The sequence below is a fragment of the Drosophila virilis genome, chromosome 3 (genome assembly GCF_030788295.1).
Source record: "Drosophila virilis strain 15010-1051.87 chromosome 3, Dvir_AGI_RSII-ME, whole genome shotgun sequence".
Taxonomy (NCBI): Eukaryota; Metazoa; Arthropoda; class Insecta; order Diptera; family Drosophilidae; genus Drosophila; species Drosophila virilis.
Window position 1 is genome coordinate 19,808,117 of NC_091545.1, and position 23,215 is coordinate 19,831,331.

The window sequence follows — 23,215 nt, forward strand, 5'->3', positions numbered from 1 at the left end:
TTGCTGCCCCTCGATAGCGAAATACAGATATCTTCGCAATTGAAGTTAGATAACTAACATATTTTTATTGAAACTTCTCTTATGGATGTTCTTACAAGTTTAACATTAAATGCTAAATTAGCCCCTCACGCACAACTAAGGCACATTCCAAATATGTTTCAGTATCTAGTTGCCAAACACGGACAAAGTCAAATGATAAAAAACTGATACTTTAGAATATGCATAAGTTAGCTTTAATCAGCTTAAAAACAATCAAAGACAGTCGCACAGGTCCATAAATTAAACGTAATTAAGGTAGTTCAAGTGGCGGGTACTTAGGTAAGTAATTAAACGAAAGGTTTTAACACATATAAATACTGGGATTGAGATAGGATCCGATCTACAGGGGTTTAAAATTATAAATTATAATTAGCGGGTACATGCTTGCATTAACTTTAACATTCGTGTATTATGTTGGGTTTGGTGAGGATTTTTGGCTCTTAACTAGGTACTTACAAGTAGTTCATAACTAGACAACATTTTAAAACGTACAGTTAGCAGGAATATAACATTAACACTAATATAGGCCGCAGTTATACACATCTACTATCATTAATGGCTGTCTTACGAACGGGATCTCTTAACCATCTAATATTTTGAGCACGCTTCCATTGTTCAATTGCATTCACTAATGATGTCGCGAATGCACGCGTTTTGCTTTTTGTGTTGTTGTCGGCCAGTCCAGACTAGTCAGCGAGGGCAGGGCGTTTTCATTGTTATTGTTGTTGTTGTTGTTGTTAGTATTGTTATTATTATTTAGCAGGGCTGGCGTCTGCAAGGTGTAGTCGTGGGCTAGTACGATGGGCTGCAAGCTGCTGAAGTTCACAGCTGGTGCGAGGGACGGGGAGGCGGGCGCATAACTCAAACGTCCTATATTGTTTGAGCTGGTGGGCGAGTTGCTGTTCAAGTTAGAATTCTGATGTGCCACGGGCCTTGGAGACGTCGGCACATTTAGATTGAGACACGGGCCAGCTCTGCAAGGAAAAGGGCATCAGTAAGTGTGTGTAAAAAGCAAAGAGTGCGACAGAGTGAAAGAGCCAATAAGAGTGGAAACAGGTTCTACAAAGTTATGATCAACAGGAAAAGCGGAAAAGAATCTAAATACTTTAAATGTTGCAACAAGTTGCTAATGCTATAAAAATTTTTTGGTGTTAAGTGAAAAGAAGTGCTATCAAATTGTATGCAGGTAGAGCAGACCTTTGAGTAACTATTTATGGGCGGAATCGCCTTTGCTCAACTTGACTCTCATATTGACTGTCACTAGGGGCAGCTTAGCGCTACACGGGAGAAAACAATGAGAGTAATGGCTTAGGATCAAGAATAACAACAAAACTCTGTTAAGTTCTTCAGTATCTCATGATTCTGCTCACCTTTGCTGCGTTATTGTGAACACGGATTTGCTCACGATCCGTTTGCCGGTGTGCCAAATGCGGCCAATGTACTTGATGCGTTGTATGGCGATAATGGCCAGTGCGACAGTCCTGAAAGCAAATGCACATTAATAATGGAGTTAACCGAGTCACATTTGGTATGCATCTTACTTGAAGAGTTTCTTTTTGGTGAGCCGCGGTTGGATCGGCTTGCCACCGGTCATGTTTTGTAGCGCCAGTTGCTCACTCGCCTGGTAGCTCTCCAGCGTAAGTTTGAGGTAACGCTTCTGATAAACGAGCGCTTTGCGATGACTCTCGACTCGCAGATATCGGCCCAGCAGCTGTCGGCAGCGATCCTCAAGCTCACTGACATGTGCCGTACCATTGCCGCCGAGCTCCTCGCACTTCTTTTGCAGCGCAATACGCTCGCCTACCAGATACTGCACTGTTTCGGCCATCTGTCGATTCTCCTGTGTGTTCTCCGCCAGCAGCATGTTGATCTCCTTCATTTTTTGCAGAAACTGTGCCGGCACTGTGTCCTCCGTGCTGTGGGCCAGCCGATCGTTGGCCTGAACCAAGGCCTCTGACAACTTGGATTCACGCTGTGCTGAGCGGGCCACATCGAAGCGCAGTTGGGAGATTTTCTGCTCTAGGCTTTCTCTAGTGGACTCGGCAGCCAGTAGCTTTGACTTGAGCTCGTGAATCTCTGCCTGCAGTTTGGCCTGCTCCTGGTGCTGTCGAGCTCGTGTGCTGGCGCGACGTGTTTCTGATTCTTGTAGTGTCACCATACGCGCTTCCAGACTCTCAATTTCGTTGGCTTGCAATGTAAGGCGTTCGTTGAAGTGCTCTAGCTCCATTTCGGCCGATTCCTTGTCCCGTGCAAGCTTGTCCATCTCCTGCTTGAGCCGCTCACAATAGGCCACGCGTTCCTGGAGCTCCTTTTCATAGCGCTGACGCTCACGCTCGCTGCTGCGTTGAGCATCCGCTGAGCGCTCCCTCTCCCGTTCATTTTGGGCGGTCAGCAACTTTAGTTCGCTGCGCAGTCTATCGCACAGCTCAGACTCGAAATCCGCGCGAGGCGATTTGCGGGGCGAGTCGGTGGGTGACTTCAATAACAAGCTACTGCGCCGACTTTCGGCCCGCTGCAGTGAAGTCAGCTGTGTTTGTAGCCTGTCGCACCGCTCGCGCTCCATGTCCAATTGTTTGTGTAGTTCGTCTTCGGCCTCCAGTACGGCTTCCAGGCGCTTACGCATTGCCTCGATGATCAGCACATCCTGCTCCTGTATTTCTTGCGAATGCTGTTTCTCGCCCAGAAGCTCTTTGCTCAGCGTCTCAGTTTGCTCGCGCTCCACGGCCAGCTGAGCCCTGACTGCCTCCAACTGATTTAGCAGCTCGCGCTCGCCGGTGTAATTCTCGTCGTCAGTGCCGTGTCCGTTTGCATTTCCGGAGGCAGGAGTGGCATCAGTCTGGACTTCTTTTTGGTGCAACTTGTCCAAATTGTTTTCCTCTTCGCTTTCAATAGCTTTGAGTATATTCGAGTCGAGCTGCGCCGAGTAGTTGAGCTCCTTTTCCACTTGCTGTGCGATTTCATCTACCGAATATTGCTTGGAGCTTTGCTCACTGTTCCTCAGTCGCTCCAGATCACGTTCCAGGGCGTGCACCTGTTGCTGTAGCTCCTCACTGCGCTGCTGTGCGGCCTGCAATGTTTCGGTCAGCTCTCGATTACGTTCCGTCATGGCCTTTATCTCTGCATTAAGTGTCTCAACATCTCGCTTTCGGGCCGCTGCCTCATCCCGATGCTGTTGCTCGCACTGTGCATGCGCCGCACTCACTAAGTTCAGCTCTCTTCGCAGCGTTTCTCGATCGGCTGCCCCCTGGGCGGCAGTCTCTAAAATTTTATCTTCCAGCGACTCTACGCGCAACCTATATTTTTTCTCACTCTCCTCGTGGTCTCGAAGTAGCTTTTGCTGCCTCTCCACCTGCTGCTTCTCCTTGGAGAGCTGCTCCTGCAATTGTAAAAGATTAGTCTCCAGTTCGGTTTTCTGTCGATGCTTCTCCTCTTCCAGTGCCGATAGCTTTTGCCTTAGCTGCTGCAGTTCCGGCGACGCTATAGCTTTGGGCAGCTCAGGTGTCTGCATTAGCAGGCTGGGCGTCTTCATCTTGGAGTCCTCTGTTAAATTCGAGAAATTGATTTGTCGAGGCACCAAGCCCGGTGTCAGGTCTCCGCTGTTTTGAGCGGTCACACCGAGACCGTTGGGCACCTGAAAGTAGTGTGGGTGCTCGAAAGTGTTGACAGGATGGGCCATTACAAAGCCACTCAAGTCATCAGTGCGCTTGTACGTGAGATTCGCGACAGCTTCCTTTGAGGTTTCCTGCAAGAAATCGATTGTTATTCGCATAACTTCACAGCAACCCTTGTCCACTCACCATTGTCTGATGCAGGAAGCCGCCCGCAGCCTCGGGCAGCTGAAGTGGCACATGAAGACTGCGATTCTCTGCCCGCCGTTCGACATCCGGCTCAGGAAATTCGGTAATCGAGCCAATGTCGCTAAGAGTTCGAGCGCTGTGCTTAGCACTTGCATCTTGCTTGCCGGCAGCCGGCGAGGAAGCCTGGCTGACATCCTTGGCCGCCTGCAGCTCGCGCTCCTTTGCCTCCAATTGCGCCTGCAAATGGTCAATCTCGTCGTTCTTATCAGCCAGCATAGTTTCCATCAGATCGGGCAGCGCTAGGCGATTAACCATCTCAGTGCGCATCGTCTCTTTGAGGTTTTGCAGCTCTTTGCTCTTCTGCAGCACATCCGCCTCCAGGCGTTCGACGAGACTGCGGTCCGGCTGAGTGCGTGTACCGAGCTCTGCCTCAAGGCGAACTATTTCATCTTTGCTACGCTGCAGCTGCTGCTGCATGGTGGCCATTTGTTTATCGCGCGCCGACAGCTGCTCGCCAAGATTGCGCACCTCGCTCTGAAGCTCGTGAACACGGGTGTTGAGATCGGAGGTGCCTGCTCGATGTAGTTGCTCGGCACGCTGGCGCTGCTCTTCCAGGCGCTTCTGTAGCGTCGAAATGCGATGTGTCTGCTCATCGATGCGACCCTGCAATGAGTCCCGCTCATGCTGCAATTCCTGCAAATCCAAATGCAAATGTTATGGTCAATTTTTCAATGCAACATCGTTTAACAGTCAACGGCCGCACGCATCTGTCCCCACCCTGCCACGGCCACCCCCTTCTCCATCCCTTACAAACTTCAATTAAGATAAATTGAAAGCATTCAAATGATGCAGCACAGATGAGACTCGCACTTGTATCTTCACCACATGCCTGTGTTTGTGTCTGTATTATTCCAAGCGGCTTTTAGTGTGCTGATGCGGGCATGCTTTGCACTCTGCCCCCGCTTTCCCGCTTACCCAGGTTGCCGTAACAAAGAAATGTATTCAAACAGTCCCTGTCCTGTAGTCTCGAGTCTTTGCCTTTCAACTAGCTTCTTGTGGCATGGTGCACATTGTAAACAAAGTGCGTGTGCCTAACCCGGGCGTTAAATTACAGATCGAACCAGGTGAGACTGAGAGGCCTCTCGTGATTTATTTAGAAAAAAATATGTAGGCTTTTAGCTGATGGGAAATGTAGCACAAACCGGGTAAATGAATGAAGCTGACAGGGAATGACGGGTGCGCCTATTTTTGACAGAGCTTGTGCCATTTTCTAAGCAACTTTTTCTCACATAATGATGCCCTAAATAACGTTAAACATAGGACAATATATATATATATACAGAATACAGAATAGTATGTACTGCAAGTACGATTTTTGCTTGTGTACTTTTCTAGCCTTGCTATTATAATTCATTTATGTATACTATGTGCAAGCAGAATTATGTATACAAATTTGTTTATGTATGCATATGTTTATTAACAAATGCTACGCATACCAATTCAGTTTCAATTGTGTGCCACTTGTCAACGCTTCTATAAAAACGAGACTGTGTATTCAAATTTGTATAACTCACTCGAATTGGAACCATGCTGAAGTTGGGCGCATATTTTGAGCGCAACAACATGACACTTTGCCACTTTTATTAATATTTATTAAGCAAATTTAATTAACTTATGATTTATCAACCATTTTAAATGAAACCCGACAAATAAAACCCAAGCGACGCGGGAGACACTCGACAGGCAACTGAACGAGGCAAAACAGCGAACGATGCCGAACAACTGCAGAATTCAAATTTACAAATTTAGACTCTGATCTTTTCACAATTTCCCTCAAAACTTTATAGCACAATCAATCAGAAACTGTGCGATTATGGCACAGTGAGGAAACCATCTAGTTATAGCACAGTGCATCGCAAACTGTGGTGCCTCTTTAAACCGACTTTCAAAGTATTCTGATTTTATGGTTTAGGAACAATTTGCTCCCGGGTAGAATCTTATTCCACTGCCAAATAAACGAAAAAGCTAATTTCGAGGAACTGAGGCGAGATTTATCTTATTGATTGCGCTTAGTGAAGACAACAACCATATTCTGATTTTTTCACCACAAAAGAATGAATGATTTGTACTCACCACACAGCCACTGCGCATCTGGGTGACTTGCATTTCTAGATCACGTATGCGCTTGATGGCAGCCTCCTCGACCCGCGTATGCCTGTCCAGTTTCTCGACCACGCGCTGCACCCCCTCCACTGTCAGCGAATGCTTGGGTGAGCCTTCGGTTGTGGGAGCAGCCGATGACGGCTTGTTGCCACCGTGGACGGACACATCCTCTGTGGCGCTGAGGCTGCACGAGTTGGAGGTCGTGTTGGAGTTGTGCAGCGATTCCAGTGTTTTGGTCTTCTGATCCAAAGTTGTTTCAATAAAAAGCAGCTGCTCCGTCACCTGATTGAGCACCATGCTTTGTTCGGCAGAGGGCAGTCCCTGTTGCAGTTTTTCTTCCAGTTGGCGGATGCGCGTCTGATAGCCCTCGCCTATGTCTGTCTTCAGGCTGTGCACTTCCTGTTGCAGTGCATCATTGGAGCACATTTGTACTTTGACATAGTCCTCCAGCTGCTTAGCCTTCTCGTCTAGAACCTGCTCGTTGAGCGCCTTGGTCTGCACCTGTGTCTCCAGCTCAGAGATAATCTCGCGCAGCACAAAGATCTTATCAATGGACGCCTTCAGTTCCACTTCCAATTTGTCTCCCTTGGCATTCGACTCGCCCAACTGTTGGCTCATCTCGCGCAATTGCGTCTCCAGCTGAGCATACTGTTGGGAGGAATATTCCATAATTATGGGAACAGTGTTTTGTTTTCCTATAAGCTAATCAAGTGCATGGGTCTGGGCGTGGCAACTTACATGCTTCTCCTTCACTACCCTCAACTTAAATGTTTGTGGTGCATATCAATTTCAGGTGCAGTTAGGTTTTTTTTTTTTAGGTATATTGGAAATAGATTAGATTGTTGTTATTATTATTATTGTTATTGTTATTACTGTGTGAGCATGCAAGGTTGTACGTTTGGAATTGGAATAATAAATATTAACATTTATTGTTAGTGCATATCAAAAAAAAATATATTGTGTGTGTAAAACATTTTGCAAACGGAAGAAAATTAAGTGACTCCCGCGCTACCAAATGATTGCTTTCTGCTGTTGTATCTATAAATACATCGGCACATGCTTACGAAAGATACATTTAGTGTGTGTGTGTGTGTATATATCAGAAAATCATGCTGCCCTTGACTTCGATATAAAAAAGCAGATGGAATGTTCACCAGAGGGGGTACATTAGGCCTCCGATTGGATTATACTTTGAAAAACGCACAACAGGTGCTTTTTTTTTAATTTTTGAGCAGTCAATCAATTGTTTGCTTTAAAGTTTTATCAAATACTTCAGAAAAGTGAGATTTAGCCAATTTGTGTAATATTTTGTGCACTTTTGATATCAGTTTGTAAATAGTAAGCGTGTAATTTGATTTAGGTATCGGTGCAAGGAAGGAAAAGGAAACTTAAACTATTCACAAGACCTTTTGACCTATGCCAATATTGAAATCAAAATCACATTATAAATTACAAATAGTATCAGCAAAATAGTCCAGTAGAAGAAATAGAACAAATCCATAGCAAACCAAACGAAACGAAAAAAAAACATTTAACCAATCCCAAATCATAAGTAGTATATCATAAGTAATATATGACTGAAAGACCCTTGACAGAAGGGCACTCACCTCCTCAGAGGCATTGGCAAAAGAGCTGCGCTCTTTTTCCTTGTCGCGCAGCTGCAATTTTAAGTGCTCAATCTCGCGCTGAAACTCATCGCGCTCCTGTTCGCGCTCGGCGGCCTGCTCTTCCAGGAACTGCCGCGTGGCCTTTAGCTGTTTGTCGGCGGTATCGATCTGTTGTGATGGTTTAGCATGGATGGGAGGTAATAACCTATGCTTGTACTTAGCTTAAAACTAGACGCGCTCAACGGCTAATCTACTGATCATGCGTTAGGCACTCAACAACATGACAGGGATCGGTAATTACGACAACTGTCTACAGTGTAACTCACCTGTGACTGCAGATCCTCGCGGTCCTTCTTGCCAAATTCGACCACCTTATCGCCCTCGCGGCAAAAGTCCTCTATCATCTGGAGCAATAGAACTGTTGCATTACCCTGCTCCTGTGTCTGCTGTTGCGTGGGCGAGGTCAGCAGATGACGTGCCCTCTCCTGGAGTTGCACAAAGCTGGCCGACGATTGATCCAGCGCTTGCGGGCTCTTCATGTCGCCCAGGCCGTAGCCCTCGGCATAATCGGTATGGTTCAACGAGTTCAACTGCGACAGCTGATCGCGCAGCGCCTGCAGCTCCTGACCCAACTCCGCATTACGATCTATAGTATGCGTTAGCTGCTGCTGAAGATTCTGTCGATCTGTTTCCGATTTAACCAGGCGATTTTTAAGCTCCACTAGCTGAAAACTGAGCTCGGAGGCGTTGCCCGCATTTTGCTGCAGATCAAGCGGCAGCGAGCTGAGCGGCTTAATCATCTGCGCGCCATTGCTGCTCTTGCGCTGATGTGCCACGCCCAGATGCTGATCATTCAGCGAGCTGGTGCGCAGTAGCTCGTGCAGCAGCTGCTGCTGAGTTGGTGGCACTGGCGCTGTTGTTTTTAGACCGTCCTCGGCTTCGCAGCACAATTCGTGTTCCTGTTTCTCAGGCTCATCCTGTCGCTCCATAGATTCGTTGGCGCGCTGCCTGTCCAGATCCTCGGACAGCTGCAGCAAGTAGGCGGCCTCCGATTTCAGGCGCTCTAGGCAATCACCCAGATCAAAGTAATCGTTTTGATCATCGCTATTTTTGCTGTCGATGAACTGCACTAGACTGGGATCCTCAACCACCTCCAATAGACTGTGCACATCGGGCACCAGGCGCAGGTGTTTTGTGTTGTTAAACGAACCCTGTAGCAAGGAGCTACTCAGCGTGTGCTCTAGATCCTCGCCCCCTTCCTGGCTGCGACTCTGGGTTAGGATGCGCTGCATTTCCTCGGAGAGCGTCGCATTGAGATCGCCCTCGCAATTGGCCACACATTTGGCCAAGCGACTGAGCACGCTGCGGAAGCTCTTCGATAATTGCCGCAATCCATCGCGCTCGTTAATAATGAGCTCCAAGTCCCGTCCCGAATCGAACGTCAGATGCCGCTTGTTCTTGCGGTTGAGCTGTTTCTCATATTCCAATTTCATGCGAGACATCTGTCGATTGATTGATGAGCGCTTTAATAGAGGACTATATTCATATCTCTAGATTTAAAGAACTCACCTCTTCGGCATGTTTTATATTCAACTGGGTTATCTCCAATTGACTCTTGGCCGTAAACTTCTCTCGTAACAGTATAAGCTCCTTGGGCCAATGTTGGTCGTCGACTGCGCTCTCCGACAACAAACTCTGCAAAATCAATTTAGACATGGACATTAATAATGAAAACAAGCTTGTATATAAACAAAAACCATAAGATTCAGAGTCTGTGAAAGTCTGGTGCACCAGTTGCTCGCATATTGGACACATATAAGACCAGATCAATGGAGCGTTGGACAGGCAGTTCTTCGAAAAGCTGCATTTCATCGCAACAGGACATAAATATTTATTGTTTATAGTCATATCAAAGCAAAACATTTTCATGTTCATGGCAGAGAAATGGTGTTAAACGTTTACGCTACACATTCTCAATTTTTGGTCAGACAAGGAGGGAAAGTCGAGTGGGTGTCCGCCGCGTTTTTGTTTATCATCATCGACAAGTCGCGACGTTGCCCCGAGAATGGTTCATCTGTAGGAGTGGGAGGGTGCAACATAAATCTCAATAAACATGCCACAATCTTGGAAAGGGAAAGGGCAAGTTGAAGAGCAGCAGCAGTGGCAGCTGCATCAAGTGGTGGCAAATGTTTTTAAATTAAAACGAAAAACTGAATTAAATTCAAATAAATGTAATTTCAAGTAGATCGAACATTTGCAGTTCTTAATGCCTTCCTTATCTCTGGCACTGGGGTCGTGCTCTCAGCTGATTAATATTTTCCAGCTCTCTGATTAACTTATTTATTTACTTTGGTTTCCTCTCATACCTACTTTTCTCATGTGGTTTGCTGCGAAAAATGGCACATTGAAAATATAGAAATGAATAGGGAATGCAAGACTAGAAGATACCCTTTAGGTACATACGAACATCATTTTATAAACAAAAACACGCAGAAAACAGTATGAAAGATAGAGAGAGAGAGAGAGATAAATAGAGAAAGAGAGAGAGGGAGACAGTGAAAGTGAAAATGAGAGATGGAGAGAGAGAGAAAAAAGCGTCCCAAAGTTGCACCTGATATTTTAACAAAAGAAAAATATGTTAAGGAAAAACAAACATTTTTATTTACGTCCCATTTTAAAAATTTACATGCAACCGCATGCAAAAATTGCATAGCAGAAATAAGTATTTTTAGTTGGTTGCATAACTTGACTGAAATAATAAATAGAAATAAAAACAACATGTGTGCAAAAGTGCATACGTCATAAATTCGTGTTTATAATCCATTTCGTTTTTATGCAAAAACAAAATAAAACTGCTCAACACATGAGATCCGAAAAACCAACATAGGAAATTTGATTGTTCCGACTAATGTGAGAAAATGCATATTCCATTAATATGCCTTGGAGAACTTGGATAAATTTAAATTAGGTATAAAAGAACTGGGATTATTTTATGGGAAATGTTTGTAACACGCATCAGCATCAATAACTGTGCCGATCTAGTCTTGTCTGTCAATATTCCACTTATATCTCTGAGGCTATGAAATCAGGATGCTTTAAGTAGATCCTTTTATTACGCAAGCAGATCAAATTTATCGAGTTTCAGAATAGGTTTTCATTTTGCCTTTCTCGGAGCGAGATTTGTGTAATATATTCCTCAACTTTATGCAATATTTTCTATAACAGAGCGTATTGCCTGAGCATCTTAATTTTATGCCTGCAAAATCAAAGCAACGCCATGTACATTTATTTTGAATTGAAACTACAAAACTATTCATATGTGCATATAAATTCGTTTAAATTTGTGATATATTTGCAAACTAAAAGACTCGTTCACAACGAACGTCTTTTATTTGCTGTTGACGTTGAGAAGCAAGGCCAAAAGGCTATACGCTTGGTTCATGGTCTGTAATAAAGTAGCATTAAAAGGTAAAACAAAGTCTAACTGCAAGTAATCGGTACCTTGGTGAAAAGTGGGAGGCCCACTTCAAAAAAGCCGCCGGCTTTAAGGGCAACCGGATGATTCAAGTAGATAAAAAAACAGAGTATTAGACGACGCATACGTTTCGACATGTCCGGCCACTGGCAACTGTAGAGCGCGTTGGGCAACTGATCTGCATTGTGGGTAATTTCGTTGCCATAAACGCTGGGCAGAAAGATTTGCATGGTCATTGCGAATAAATACTGTGTCATAGCTGCGAACATGCCCGGAGCCTGCAGCACATTAAGCTGGCAAGGAACGAACAGATTGAGTGATAGACACTTGACCACATAGCCTGCGCACTTACCATCTGCAAGCGGTAGATGGAGAGACACAGTATTATGGCACTGAGCAAGATCTGAATGAGCGTGCTCTTCGAAATGAAGATTTGGATCTTCTTGGCGTGGCTCTTGACGCGTCTGTGAAGCCTAATCACCTCCACGAGCTGTGCGAACAGCTGCCGCTCAGAGTTGCCCTGCCCTGCTGGAGTCAGTGCAGCCATGCGCATTCCCAGCAATTGGAGGCATAGCGAGATATACAGCATAAGGTAACAGTTGAGCATATCCATTGTTATGTTGCAGAGACACGTAAATGGCACAGCGAAAAGTTCATAGGCGAATAGGTACCAAAACTTGGTCGGTTGCTGCCAATCAAAGGGCACCCACACCCAAAACGGCAGCTCATTCGGATAGTTGACCGCCGACGATATGAAGATGCAAGGAACCACGCCCAGGCTGCAGAAGCTGTACAAGAGGACGACTCTGGAGAACCTGCGCTGTTCACGCTCCCACATATCGCGCTCCTGCCCAGCTCGAACCTCAAACTGCCGGCTAGCGCTCCATTCCTGAAGCAGCTCGCGGGCAATGTGAGCATGACGCCAGTTATTGAAAATCTTAGCCACCAGCCCAGTCATCGTCAGCGTGATGAAAAGCACATCGGTGCAGTGCTCGAAGTCGTCGCTTCCCAAAGCCTCGATCCACATCATGGCCGTGAAGGTAAAGGTCACAATGAAATGAATCGCAAGTGGCTGAAAGCGTTTGCAGCCGGGGATCCATTTCGTGGATCGGGATGAGCCATGGCTGGGCCACAGCCCGCAAAACCCAAGAATGCGCACCAAAATCCGCGAAGCCTTTATGTTGTCCGAACTCATGGCTCTAGTATACTTGGATTGAGGGTCCGGAAAAATGGGCTTATATAGACAGCGCCTGCTGCTAATTGGCTTGCCAATTGCTTCATTTTGTGGGCGTGTCAGCCATTCAATTAAAAATCAATTAGAAAATTTAGTTAATGAGAAAATCGATATCGGTATCAAATGGTGAGTGCACACCGTTCAAGAGATTCGAATGCACATGCAGAATGTGTACTCTACTCCGAGCCGAGTGTCGCATTATAAATAGAACAACTTTCCAAAATAGGCACCAACTGAAAACCAAATTTTTGCGCCTTAACCAAAAATAACATCACATGCTGCGACTGCCTGACAGAGGAATAGTGTTTATGGTTTTGGAAAAGGGCAACGACTTTTCCTAGTTTTGGAGCACGTCAAAAGCCAAAAGTGTTTACTGTATGCCTCACGGATTATTGTGATTGGGTGGGTCTCTTACTGAGAACTTTGGGATCGATCAGAATATACATTCTACACATTTTCGTACACAATTTTTGGTTTGGGCTGTATTTTGATGTATTTTTACACTCTGTTCCCCAAAGTTAGAAAGAGTATATTGGTTTTGTTCAATGTTTAGCTTGCTGTCTGTCGATCTGCCTGGGGCTCTTACAGAGAACTTTGGGTTCGATCGGAATATGCATTATACATTTGTACTCATTCGTGCTGTATATTTATGTGTATTTTTACACTCTGTTCCCAAAAGTTAGAAACAGTATATTGGTTTTGTTCAATGTTTGGCTTGCTGTCTGTCGATCTGTCTGTAAGATCGCAACTTTATGCAAGCCAAGAGACCCAAAACCTAAAATATATATTCATGCATAGCCATTATACAATTTATGTTGGCTACACGGAAGCGAAAACACTTCCACATTTTTAAATCTAAATAGATAAATCGCAGCAAGCCCGTCTGCGTTCTTGCAAAATTTAAGACAATATTTTTTTTGTTTATAGATAAATAATTTTTTTAAATAATTTTTATAATTTGTAACTTTAATTATAATAATTTATATGCTCTTACTTTCTTAGTAGCTCTTTCAAATCCAAAAATCCCCTTTATATGCATGTATGTATGCTACTTTTTTTGAAATACGCTAACCATAAAACCGTTAGATTTGAATTGTAGTTAGTTCTCGCGAATTCACTCACAAATTTGATTTAATCAATGAACGTTTCACTGTTCATACACACATATGTATGTATGTATGTATGCATATGTATATTTATTTGAAGACTACACGCACACGCACACAGTTATGGTCATAGAACTTGAGCAGCATAATAATTCAATTTTCAATTGTATCTATGTACACAGATATGTCTGTGTATGTATTGTGCTTTTGTTGATTTATTGTTTATTGTATTAAGTTATTCACTTTATATGAAGATATTATAATCACACATGTTTTTATGCTAATTCACTTATGCACACATTTATTTATATATATATGCATATGTATATTTATGTCCACTTCTGTTCGCGTATTTACATATACATTTGTATCTATAATTCGGCAACTCGTACACACAACGTGATTTAACATACGTACGCCTTGAAGTAACGGAAAAGACTGAGCAGGCGATGCAAGCAAACAGGCCATTTAATAAAGATCGGCACGGTCGAACAAGAGCGGAAGAGAGAGCGAGAGCATTTGCTTAGTGTGGGCAAAGCAGTGCGCGCTGCACTGCTTGCCCGCACTGGTGTGCTTGTATGCGTGTTGAGATTAATTTAAATTTATGTTCGTTAATTTTGGACAGTGAGCTGCGCACTGTTCTTGCACTTACATCCACATGTAAGTATATGTATGTGTATATTAATGCGTATGTGCATACGCATGCATGTAATTTCACTCGTTTGTCGACACTTCTAAATATACATATGTATGCACCAATAATTCGGCGGAGTTAATTAATTCTAAGCCGGACTACCCTTCACACTTCCGGCCGGGCTTTATTAGGCTGGGACAATCTTTCGTTTATGTGAAGTGCTTGCATAGCCAGACGCTTGTTTATGAGTATTTCAACGCGAAGCACATGTTTAGTTTGTACGATAAATTGGCGTATACACACATGGATACACGCATGCATACATATGCATGCATCCTACAAGCAAATAAACGAACTGAAAAATCTCTGCTAAATTTTGTTGGCAAACAAACAAATACCACACATACATGCGTATGTATCTATATGCATGTGCACAATGTAAATAAAAATATATTTTTTTGTTAGAACATATTTGTGACACACATTTAGTTGTCCTCAATTTTGCCCCTACACAGATGAGACCCTGCTTGAAACTCTTGTTAAGATTCTACTGTTACGATGACAAACTCTTGCGAATGTTCCATTAAGTTATACAGAAATTATCTCACTTGTCGCCATAAATCCGCTTCAGAACATTCTGGCTGGAAGCGGAGTCGGGTAAGGGTTGACACACGTCCACACATTCGACTGGGATCGTTGACATTGGCCTTAAAATAGCTGCTCCAAGAACAGATTTATTTCAATTACGAATCAGTTGCAAGAAAAGCGAAAGCGAAGAATTTGTTGTTGTTTAATGATCACCTCGTGTCAGCTAACTGAAATGATCTTTGCCTAACTTTAGTATCTGTGTGCCATTTGTGTGGCCACACGTACAGCTGAAGAACTCCGCACAGGAAAATTAATTGCGTTTCGCTGCTGTTTTTTTTTGTTTTTGGCGACCTGACAAAATTTTGCACGATTTTCGCGCGGTGCGTGAAATTTCATTGAACGAGTGGACAGAAATAATTTTGGTTACGAGAATTACAGACGCAGCTTGGTGAATCACACACAGCATGCAGAACATGCACGGAAGTGAGGCAAAGTATTAAAGTTGTCAAAGAGCAGCGATGAAGAGCCAACCACATGCATGTGCGCTCCACGCTCCACGCTCCACACCTCACCTGTATCTGCTGTTCCAGCTCGGTGGCAATGTCCTGGCGTGCCAGCGCCAGTTGCTCCTGCAGCCGTCGTTCGTACTCCTCGATGATGCGCTGTATTACCTGCGATTCGTTATTCAGGTTCAACTCATCCTCGTCGATAATGATCAGCGAACTGTTTGGATTTTGGGCAAGCGTTGGCCCCACATCCAATTTATCTTGGCTGGCTTTTTGGCAGGTAGGCGGTGAATTGTGGGTTGGCTGTGTGCAGGTTAGTTGTGGCCGTGCCAGGTAGTGACAGTTTGGTTATGTTGTTTATTGGGTTATAAAAGTAAAGAAACAAGAAAGAACATGCAGTTAGCAGCTGGTCAATTGACGGACGCAGGTAATCCCATATATATGAGACTCAAAAAGTTAATCACATTTGAAGCTTTGTGTTAGTTTCATACAAAGACAGAAGCATGCAGCAATTTAAGTGAAAACTTACCAAGTAGTCATCATCTGCTTGACGACGCTCGTAGAATCTCAGACGCTCCGTCAGTTTGCGCAGCTGGTCGGCGTGGGAGCGCTTCAGCTCATGTATGTGGGTTTGATAGAATATTTTGAGGTCTGCAATTTCCTGCGATATCTGAAAATAAATTTAATTACAATTTCATTTTTGGATCCAAAAAGCTAACTGCATGTTTAACTCACATTGTCTTTAGTTTCCTTTAAAGTGGGCGCTGTTTCGCCCAGGGAATCCAGTCCACTGGGCGTTATTTGGCGATGGCTGGGACTGAGCAGTAGCTCGGCGCGTTTACGCTTGCGCGGAGACGGCTCCTTGGAGGCGGCTTCCTCGGGCAGCTGCTCTACTTCCGAGCACTCGGAGGAGCTGTCGCCGGCCAGATGCTGGGACTTATGCGAGAATACATCGTCGGAAAACTGTTTCTCTAGGTCGGCACAGCGGCCCTCAAAGTATTTGCGCAGTTCCTCCATTTGTTTAGTGTGTGCCACATGCTGGGCCTGCTCGCTTGCCAATTTCTCGTTCTCCCACTGATCACGGCTGATCTTGAGTTCTTGCGCGCACTGATCCCGGCACTGCGCCAACTGCTGCGTTAGATAGTCGTCAAATTTACGCTGTACCAAAAGAAATGGGCGCAGCTCGCCGGGCAGCAGACATTTTTGGAACTGTTCGATTTGCTTGCTGAAAGCTGGCGGCCATTCAGGAGGCAACGGCTCCACGCCCAGGTCATCGATTGGCACCGAAAGCTGCCGCTCACGTGAGCTGCGGGATCCACGATCCTCGTGGTCGGTGAGAAAGTTACGTTCCAGATCGTCGTCGCTTTCGCTGATCAGATCCATGGATATTTCGGAGATGCGCTGTCCGGCATTGGCCTGCTGGTCAGGCCAACCACTCCGTTTGACTGTGTCGATGGCATCATGCAGCTGCCTGCGTAGGGCTTGCACTTCCTCACCAAGCCTTTCTGAATCTGACTGCAGCTGGCTTCGGACATTTAAAGAGTGCTGCAGTGAATCCGTTAGCTTTGCGATTATTTCATCGCGCCGGGACAGCTCCACGTAGATGTCAAGTGTCTGTAGAGAAGGGGGCATTAGTAGTTATTGGAAATGGGCTATTGAATAATCTCTTACCGGCGCACCAAACTCCTCTTGGAATGTGCGATACTCCGTTGAGTTAGTTACCAGCGAGCTGCTGTCCCGAGCGGATGCCGGACCGGCGCTGGACTCACGACGCGCCGCTTCCAGTTGCAAATTCAGTGAGGCCAGACAGTTGTCTTTGGTCTCCAGCTGCGAATGCAGATCTTGCACCTTGGCCTCCAGCTGCTTTAACATGTTCAAGCTCACCATGCTTGTATTGCTGCCAGGCCTGGGCTCCTGCAATGTTTTTGACTCCTCCAGGGACAGAGATTTGGGTTCCTCCGCTATGGTGCTAATGGAAAGTAAGCGCTCACTCTCTTCTGTAATGTCCTCGAGCACATCTTTGCTGAACTCTGCCAGCGGCACACGTTCCATCTGCTTAAGCTCCACGTTCCCAGCGCTGCTGCCACCCTCCTGTAAAGCCGGCGACTCCGTGGGCGAGCCTTTGGCTCCGTTATCAGAAAGCGTCTGCTGGTGCATGGCCATTAAACGAAGCTTTAACAGTTGCATTTCGCACTCCTCGTCCTCATCCTCGTCGTCATCGAGATCTGAAGTAATCAGATCCAGTGGCTCGGGTCGCAAATGCAGGGTTTCCAGGACCTTAGCGGATCTGTGCTCGACTATTTGAGGCATTTGTATTTGTGGCAGATTCAGGTGTTCCACAGAATGTGATTCTGATGTCTTCGGCCCATCTAAATCGGTTACTATTTCCAATTTTGGCGATGCAGTCAGCTGCGAGTGGCTGGCAGCTGCTTCTTCCGCATCGTAGGTTATTTCTATAGACTCATTAGTGGCTACAATTTCCTCCATAGAGTGATCCTGTTCGCTAGGTGCCTCAGCATCTATTTCTAGCTCACTTTCAGCCAGCTTGGACTCATGGTCGGCAAACTCCGACACGGCCGATGCCATTGTACTGGCATGTTCCTGCTCGGCTAAGCTTTTGGCATCCAATGCCGATTCCGTTGTCTGTTGCGGCTCGTCTACAAAGTCAGAGACATCGTCTGTGGTGCTCTGATTGCTGGGACTCTCCCCCCCTTCATCCGGTCCATGGGACGACGCATCTACGTCATCCTCGTGACGGGAGTGCACTGGCTTACGCTGTTCCAACGGAAGGCTAATGTCAAAGTCATCATCATCGTCAGTCGTGGTTGCTTGATCTTTCGGGCTGCTTGGCTCCACATGATCTTCATCACTTTCTTCTTCGTCCACCAGAAAATGCTGGGCCAGCTGGCCACCAGACAGTTGAGCATCATCAATGCGAAACTTGGCAGCTTCTGCGTCGCTTGCGATTTTGGCACTTTGTTCTAATTGCGGGTCCTCGTCTTTAGTTGTACCAGGAGCAAAAACAGCTGCCCCGGACAGCGAATCTAGGTTCGTGTGCAGTTGCTCCTCCACCTCACTTATCTCAATCGCTTCCTCAATGTCCTCTTCTATGCTGCTGCTTGAGGTTGTTGTTGTTGTTGTGGTCACTGTGGCGATCCTTGGCGCCACATGACCGCTGCTTGTCGCCTCACTTGTTGTTGCCGCTGTGTGTTGCTGTGGCTCGGCCATCTCAATGGTAATGGAGCTTGTGGGCGGCTCGATGCTGAACGAGGAGATCGTGTTGTCGTTCTCGGTGAGACTCAGATTGTTCTGCTGCCTTAATAGCTCGGCAGTGTCTGTCGATGTGACCGCGTACGGAGTGCTGCTCGAGCTGGTGACAGCAGCAAAGCTACTTCTGGAGATTATATATGTGTCCGTCGATGCGTTATCACCATCAGAGTTGGCGCCTGAACTGTCAATATTATCGCATGCTGTTGCAGCTCTCTCGGCAACATGTTGCTGTCGCTCGTGCTCTCTGTCTGCTGATTTACTGTAGACCTCCGATGCTTGAAACACAAAATTCAATGTGGGTATAAACTCAACATCTACATTCTGCACGATATAGTTGCAGCTGGCTGCCGCCTGGCTATGTTGCTGCTGTCCAGCAGCGGACGATGACTTTGGACTGGCGACTGGCTCCTCCGGCGCCTCGACGGCCTTGTAGAACGCGCTGCCACTGCCCGTGCGGAGCAATGATGTGATCTGAAATGAAACGATGTAATACTCTCTTTTAATAACGAGTACTGAATGCTGCACCAAAGATACATTTTACACTGTGACATACTTTAATAGTTGGTCCGTATACGTATACGATTGGTATATTTATTGTGCATCTTGCACAGATTTCTGCTTGGCCGACTTGGCAGTGACACTTTTGGTCTGACGCCATAATAAAATCATTTCGGATTTCATTTTCGTAATGATGTCACCCCATTTTCAACGCCAACAGCGCGACAATGTTGTCACAACAGCGGCGCACGCATTGTCAGGATTATGGGGTTACGCCACGTTAAGAAGCGACATTTAAAGATTTGTGCCTAACATCAACGATCTGTGTGTTCAGAGATCGGCATCGATTGGGCAACATTTGCGTGCCAATCGCTGGCAGGCATTTCCAGCCAATTGACCCGCATCTGACACTAAACTCAAGTGTATATTGGCGGGCCGTGCGATGCCGTGGCATCTGGTGTGGCCCACGCTGCGGCAGCTGACTCAGGCGCTATTTGATGGATTGCAGCTGTGGCATTAGGTTAGGCCAGCTACCGGCCGCCCTTTTATAATTAGAATATCGGAGGCATTCTCAAATTTTGTAATAAACGCACAGATCACCGCCTGCAACTTATTAAAGTTGCAGATGGTTCGTTTATTTATAAGTATATTACGAGCATGGCCACTAATTAAAACGTTGTCCACTTGATATCAAGCTGGGCGAGGTAACACGTAAATGTGTATCAAGCTGTCGGAGCATTCGCCACAAAGTCTGTGGAGTCTGGAGATCCAATTAGAAGATTATGTATATTCGACATTAATTGAGATCGATGCGCCCGTTGCTTTCGCAAACGTTTGCGCTACGCTAGAGAACAACAAAATAAGTGCATGTGGGTCAATCTGCAGCAAATGCAACAAACTGGGGCAAGACGCGCACAAACGACTTGACTTATGCGAGTCGCAGACGGCGCAAATTCCTGTTGAACGTCCTTGAACTTGTCGGGCCGCGCAAATTGATTTGGGTCCTTTGACAGTATCGGGATAACAGTTTTCGCCATCGCCATGGTTACATTGGCTCCCGATAAAACGTTTGCTTCCATGTGCGTGTCTCGCGAAATCGTAAGTTCTCCAGCTACTGCCGCCGCATGGTTTTGATTGCGGTAGTCTCTGCATTTGTTTGGGGTGTGACACACATTCGGGACGTAGAATAATAATAACCTATTGCCACTCCCTGTAAACGGGGGCCCATTGATGGGTTCTGATTTACGTACAACAAAAATGTATCGAATATTAACAGGATTCTGTCAGCTAATCCTTTGGCCTAAACCAAGCCCCAACTGTGGCTACTAACTCGGCCCCTAGACTAAGCTAAATCCTATGGTGGGAGTCAATTACTCACATGTATTTTGCTCATGGTTAAGGTCGCTTTTGGGCGCAGTATTCAAGTTGAAGACCCGCGTAAATGAACTTTGTTGTCACTTTGTACTTTTTTTATAGATGCAATTATTCATTTTGTTTTCTTTTTATTTTTTTTACAACTTCACACACACGCTCGCGCCTTTTATCTAGCGTTGTGAGGCGAGCTACCGACGACCGCCTGCAATGCAAGCTCTTTTATAAATAAAATACCACGCTCAGCACGGCTGACGGCGGAGGCGTCGCTCGATTCCCAATTCACAAATCAGGCAGCACTCTGTCAGAGGCAGTCAATCCAAAGAAATCACAAGCAACCAGCAGAGAGACAGCTAGAGAAAAGCGAGCGAGCGAGCGCGCCTAACGTATAAAATTTGCAACGGTTCGAAGCGGTTCCGTGCACCGAATGCGCTCCCATTTCTTATTTATAAACAAAATGTGGAACGCAAACGCTTCTGTGGGCAACATGTTGGCGGCCAATGGGAACGAGAGCGCCATCGAAACATGCTGCCTGCCTGATGGCGCTCAGTTGATAAGGCGCTAAATTTGAATGTTTATTTGATTTGGGCGATTCGAGCCCTTGGCTTGTTTCGCTTATTGAGTGAAAGGTCAAAGACACATTTAGCTTTCGTTTGTTGGAAGCACGTGCAGATAAAGAACCAGAGCTACAAACTGAAAACTCGCTTTTCGTTCCGTTAACGGTTCAAAGCATTGCCTCGTCCTCAGCTTTGGTTCGTGAACCTGAATTTTTAATCTGTGAATCTGTTGGTTCAAGCCTTGGTTCAATTCAATTTTTGTCATATCTATATATATACACAAGTGCAGATAAAGCGGTACATTAGAAACCAGGGCTACTAACTGAAAACTCGCTTTTCGTTCCGTTCACGGTTCAAAGCATTGCCTTGTCTTCTGCTTTGGTTCGTGAACCTGAATTTTTAATCTGTGAATCTGTTGGTTCAAGTCTTGGTTCAATTCAATTTTTGTCATTTCTATATATACACAAGTGCAGATAAAGCGGTACATTAGAAACCAGGGCTACTAACTGAAAACTCGCTTTTCGTTCCGTTCACGGTTCAAAGCATTGCCTCGTCTTCTGCTTTGGTTCGTGAACCTGAATTTTTAATCTGTGAATCTGTTGGTTCAAGCCTTGGTTCAATTCAATTTTTGTCATATCTATATATATATACACAAGTGCAGATAAAGCGGTACATTAGAAACCAGGGCTACAAACGGTTCAAAGCATTTTTTTTGGTTCCTGAACCTGAATTTTGAATCTGTGAGCTCAGGTGTTTTTGGTTCAAGCCTTGGTTCAATTCAAATGTGATGATATTTATATACATATACATGTTTTATTATGCAAATTAGTATTTTAAGTTACATTTTAAGTGCACATTTCGGGCTTGATAACATCTTAGCAACATTTTTTAGCTACATACCCAATCGTAAATTGTGTATAGATTCATGATGTCGCTGTCTGTCTCAGGCGGACCACAAATGATTCACTTGCTCGGATCGGTTCGGATTTGAACCAAATTCATTATCAATGTCCACACAATTGGCTCACACTTGGCCGCCAAAAATGCTCGAGTAAACATTTGCGATTGTCAATTATGCATATTTATTTTTCTACAATTTTGTATAGATCCGTTTACTGGTTGCGGCTGCTGCTGTTCTTGTTCTTGCTTGATTTGAATTTGCTTTGAAAGCGTGCTGCGGTCTATTTCTGTTTTATTTGGTTCAGTTTAAACACACACACACACACACGAACAGAGGTTATGTAGGAGAAAGATTTACGTAAAATTCGAACAGCACTGACTTTTCTATAAACTAAAAACACAGACAAAAAGAAAACTGGGTACGCGAAACGTTAGATCCTCATCGCGTGGCTTTTCCGGCTCCTCTGAAATGTGCACTCCAGAACCCGAAAGTGCACCAAGTGAAAGTGCAACTGATCGATCGAAACAGTTGCACGTAACAGCCCAACAATCCAATGCAACTGAATCGATCTGCCTGGCATTAAGAGAGCCAGCCATCGGCCTTTGCTCGTTGGAAAATATCAAAAGAGAGGCGAAGCCAAAATAATGCTCACTCAAGCACAACAACCAAGACGTCTTCTATATTCAAATACACACACACACACACTCACGAACAGATGTGCATGCATCTCTGCCCACATACTATTTACTCGCAGACAGGCCATTGAATGCAGCACAGATAAACAAATCTAGAATCGGTGTATACATATATTAAATAAGACTCGCCCCCAACAGAGACACACGATACATGTCAGATATGTACAATAGTAGCTTCAAGTTTAAATATAGAACTCTGGTAACTCTGGTAGAAAATTTCACTAACATGAGTGAAAAATTGGTGGAATATGTTTAGGGTGGTTAGTTTCCATCCGATCGATCTTATTTAACCCGTATTGAAAGATTTAAATATACTTGATTAATAAAAGTCAAGTTTAAATACGGAACTGTCCGATAGAAGTCTGGTAACCTAAGCTACGAAGAAATTTCCACTAACATGGGTGAAAAATTGATGGAAAATGGTGAGGGTGGTTAGGGTGGTCCTTCTGATCGGTGTTATTTAACTCGTTTTGAAAGATTCACAAAAAATAAACGTTGCATATGATGTGATTTTCCAGTTGGCTTAATCAAAACAACATTTTAGTTATCTCTTATTTGTTAGATAGAAAAAACAAGCTCATTTATATAAATGTATATATAGATTAGTGTATATTGAAGTCAGTGTACAAATTATATTTTGTACAATCCATTATTAACAATAACTATAAGTTTTCCTACAACACATTCGATTCAGTTCAGTTCGTAAATGCAATATCAGTAAAAGACATATAAAACTTTTGATAAAAGGCAAATCACGAAGGCGTTGAGTCAATG

The 23,215-nt window shown here is 44.8% G+C and overlaps 2 protein-coding genes across 11 annotated transcripts; both read right to left on the reverse strand.

The window, feature by feature from the left end:
* Positions 1-32: 32 nt before the first annotated feature.
* On the reverse strand, positions 33-22,271 carry Plp (Pericentrin-like protein). Of its 10 annotated transcripts, XM_032434806.2 has the most exons (15): positions 21,746-22,271; positions 16,821-18,890; positions 15,885-16,763; positions 15,679-15,819; positions 15,216-15,452; positions 9,176-9,301; positions 7,933-9,108; positions 7,607-7,774; positions 6,738-6,761; positions 5,970-6,647; positions 3,837-4,529; positions 1,581-3,781; positions 1,410-1,520; positions 1,237-1,316; positions 874-1,013 (listed from the first exon to the last, which is right to left on the reverse strand). In XM_032434806.2, the coding sequence occupies exons 1-14, from the start codon at positions 21,770-21,772 to the stop codon at positions 1,247-1,249; spliced, it is 8,601 nt and encodes a 2,866-aa protein (XP_032290697.1). In that variant the 5' UTR covers positions 21,773-22,271; the 3' UTR covers positions 874-1,013; positions 1,237-1,246. The 10 variants fall into 10 exon arrangements, with proteins under 10 accessions (XP_032290694.1, XP_032290695.1, XP_032290696.1 ...); XM_032434803.2 differs by lacking the exon at positions 1,237-1,316 and having other exon boundaries at positions 33-1,013; positions 21,746-22,268; XM_032434804.1 differs by lacking the exons at positions 1,237-1,316; positions 21,746-22,271 and adding an exon at positions 20,296-20,325 and having other exon boundaries at positions 33-1,013.
* Positions 10,871-13,221, reverse strand: Or71a (Odorant receptor 71a). The gene is made up of 3 exons (XM_015176320.3): positions 11,434-13,221; positions 11,108-11,374; positions 10,871-11,051 (listed from the first exon to the last, which is right to left on the reverse strand). Exons 1-3 carry the CDS (start codon positions 12,274-12,276, stop codon positions 10,995-10,997), a joined length of 1,167 nt encoding a protein of 388 aa, XP_015031806.2. The 5' UTR covers positions 12,277-13,221; the 3' UTR covers positions 10,871-10,994.
* Positions 22,272-23,215: the final 944 nt, after the last annotated feature.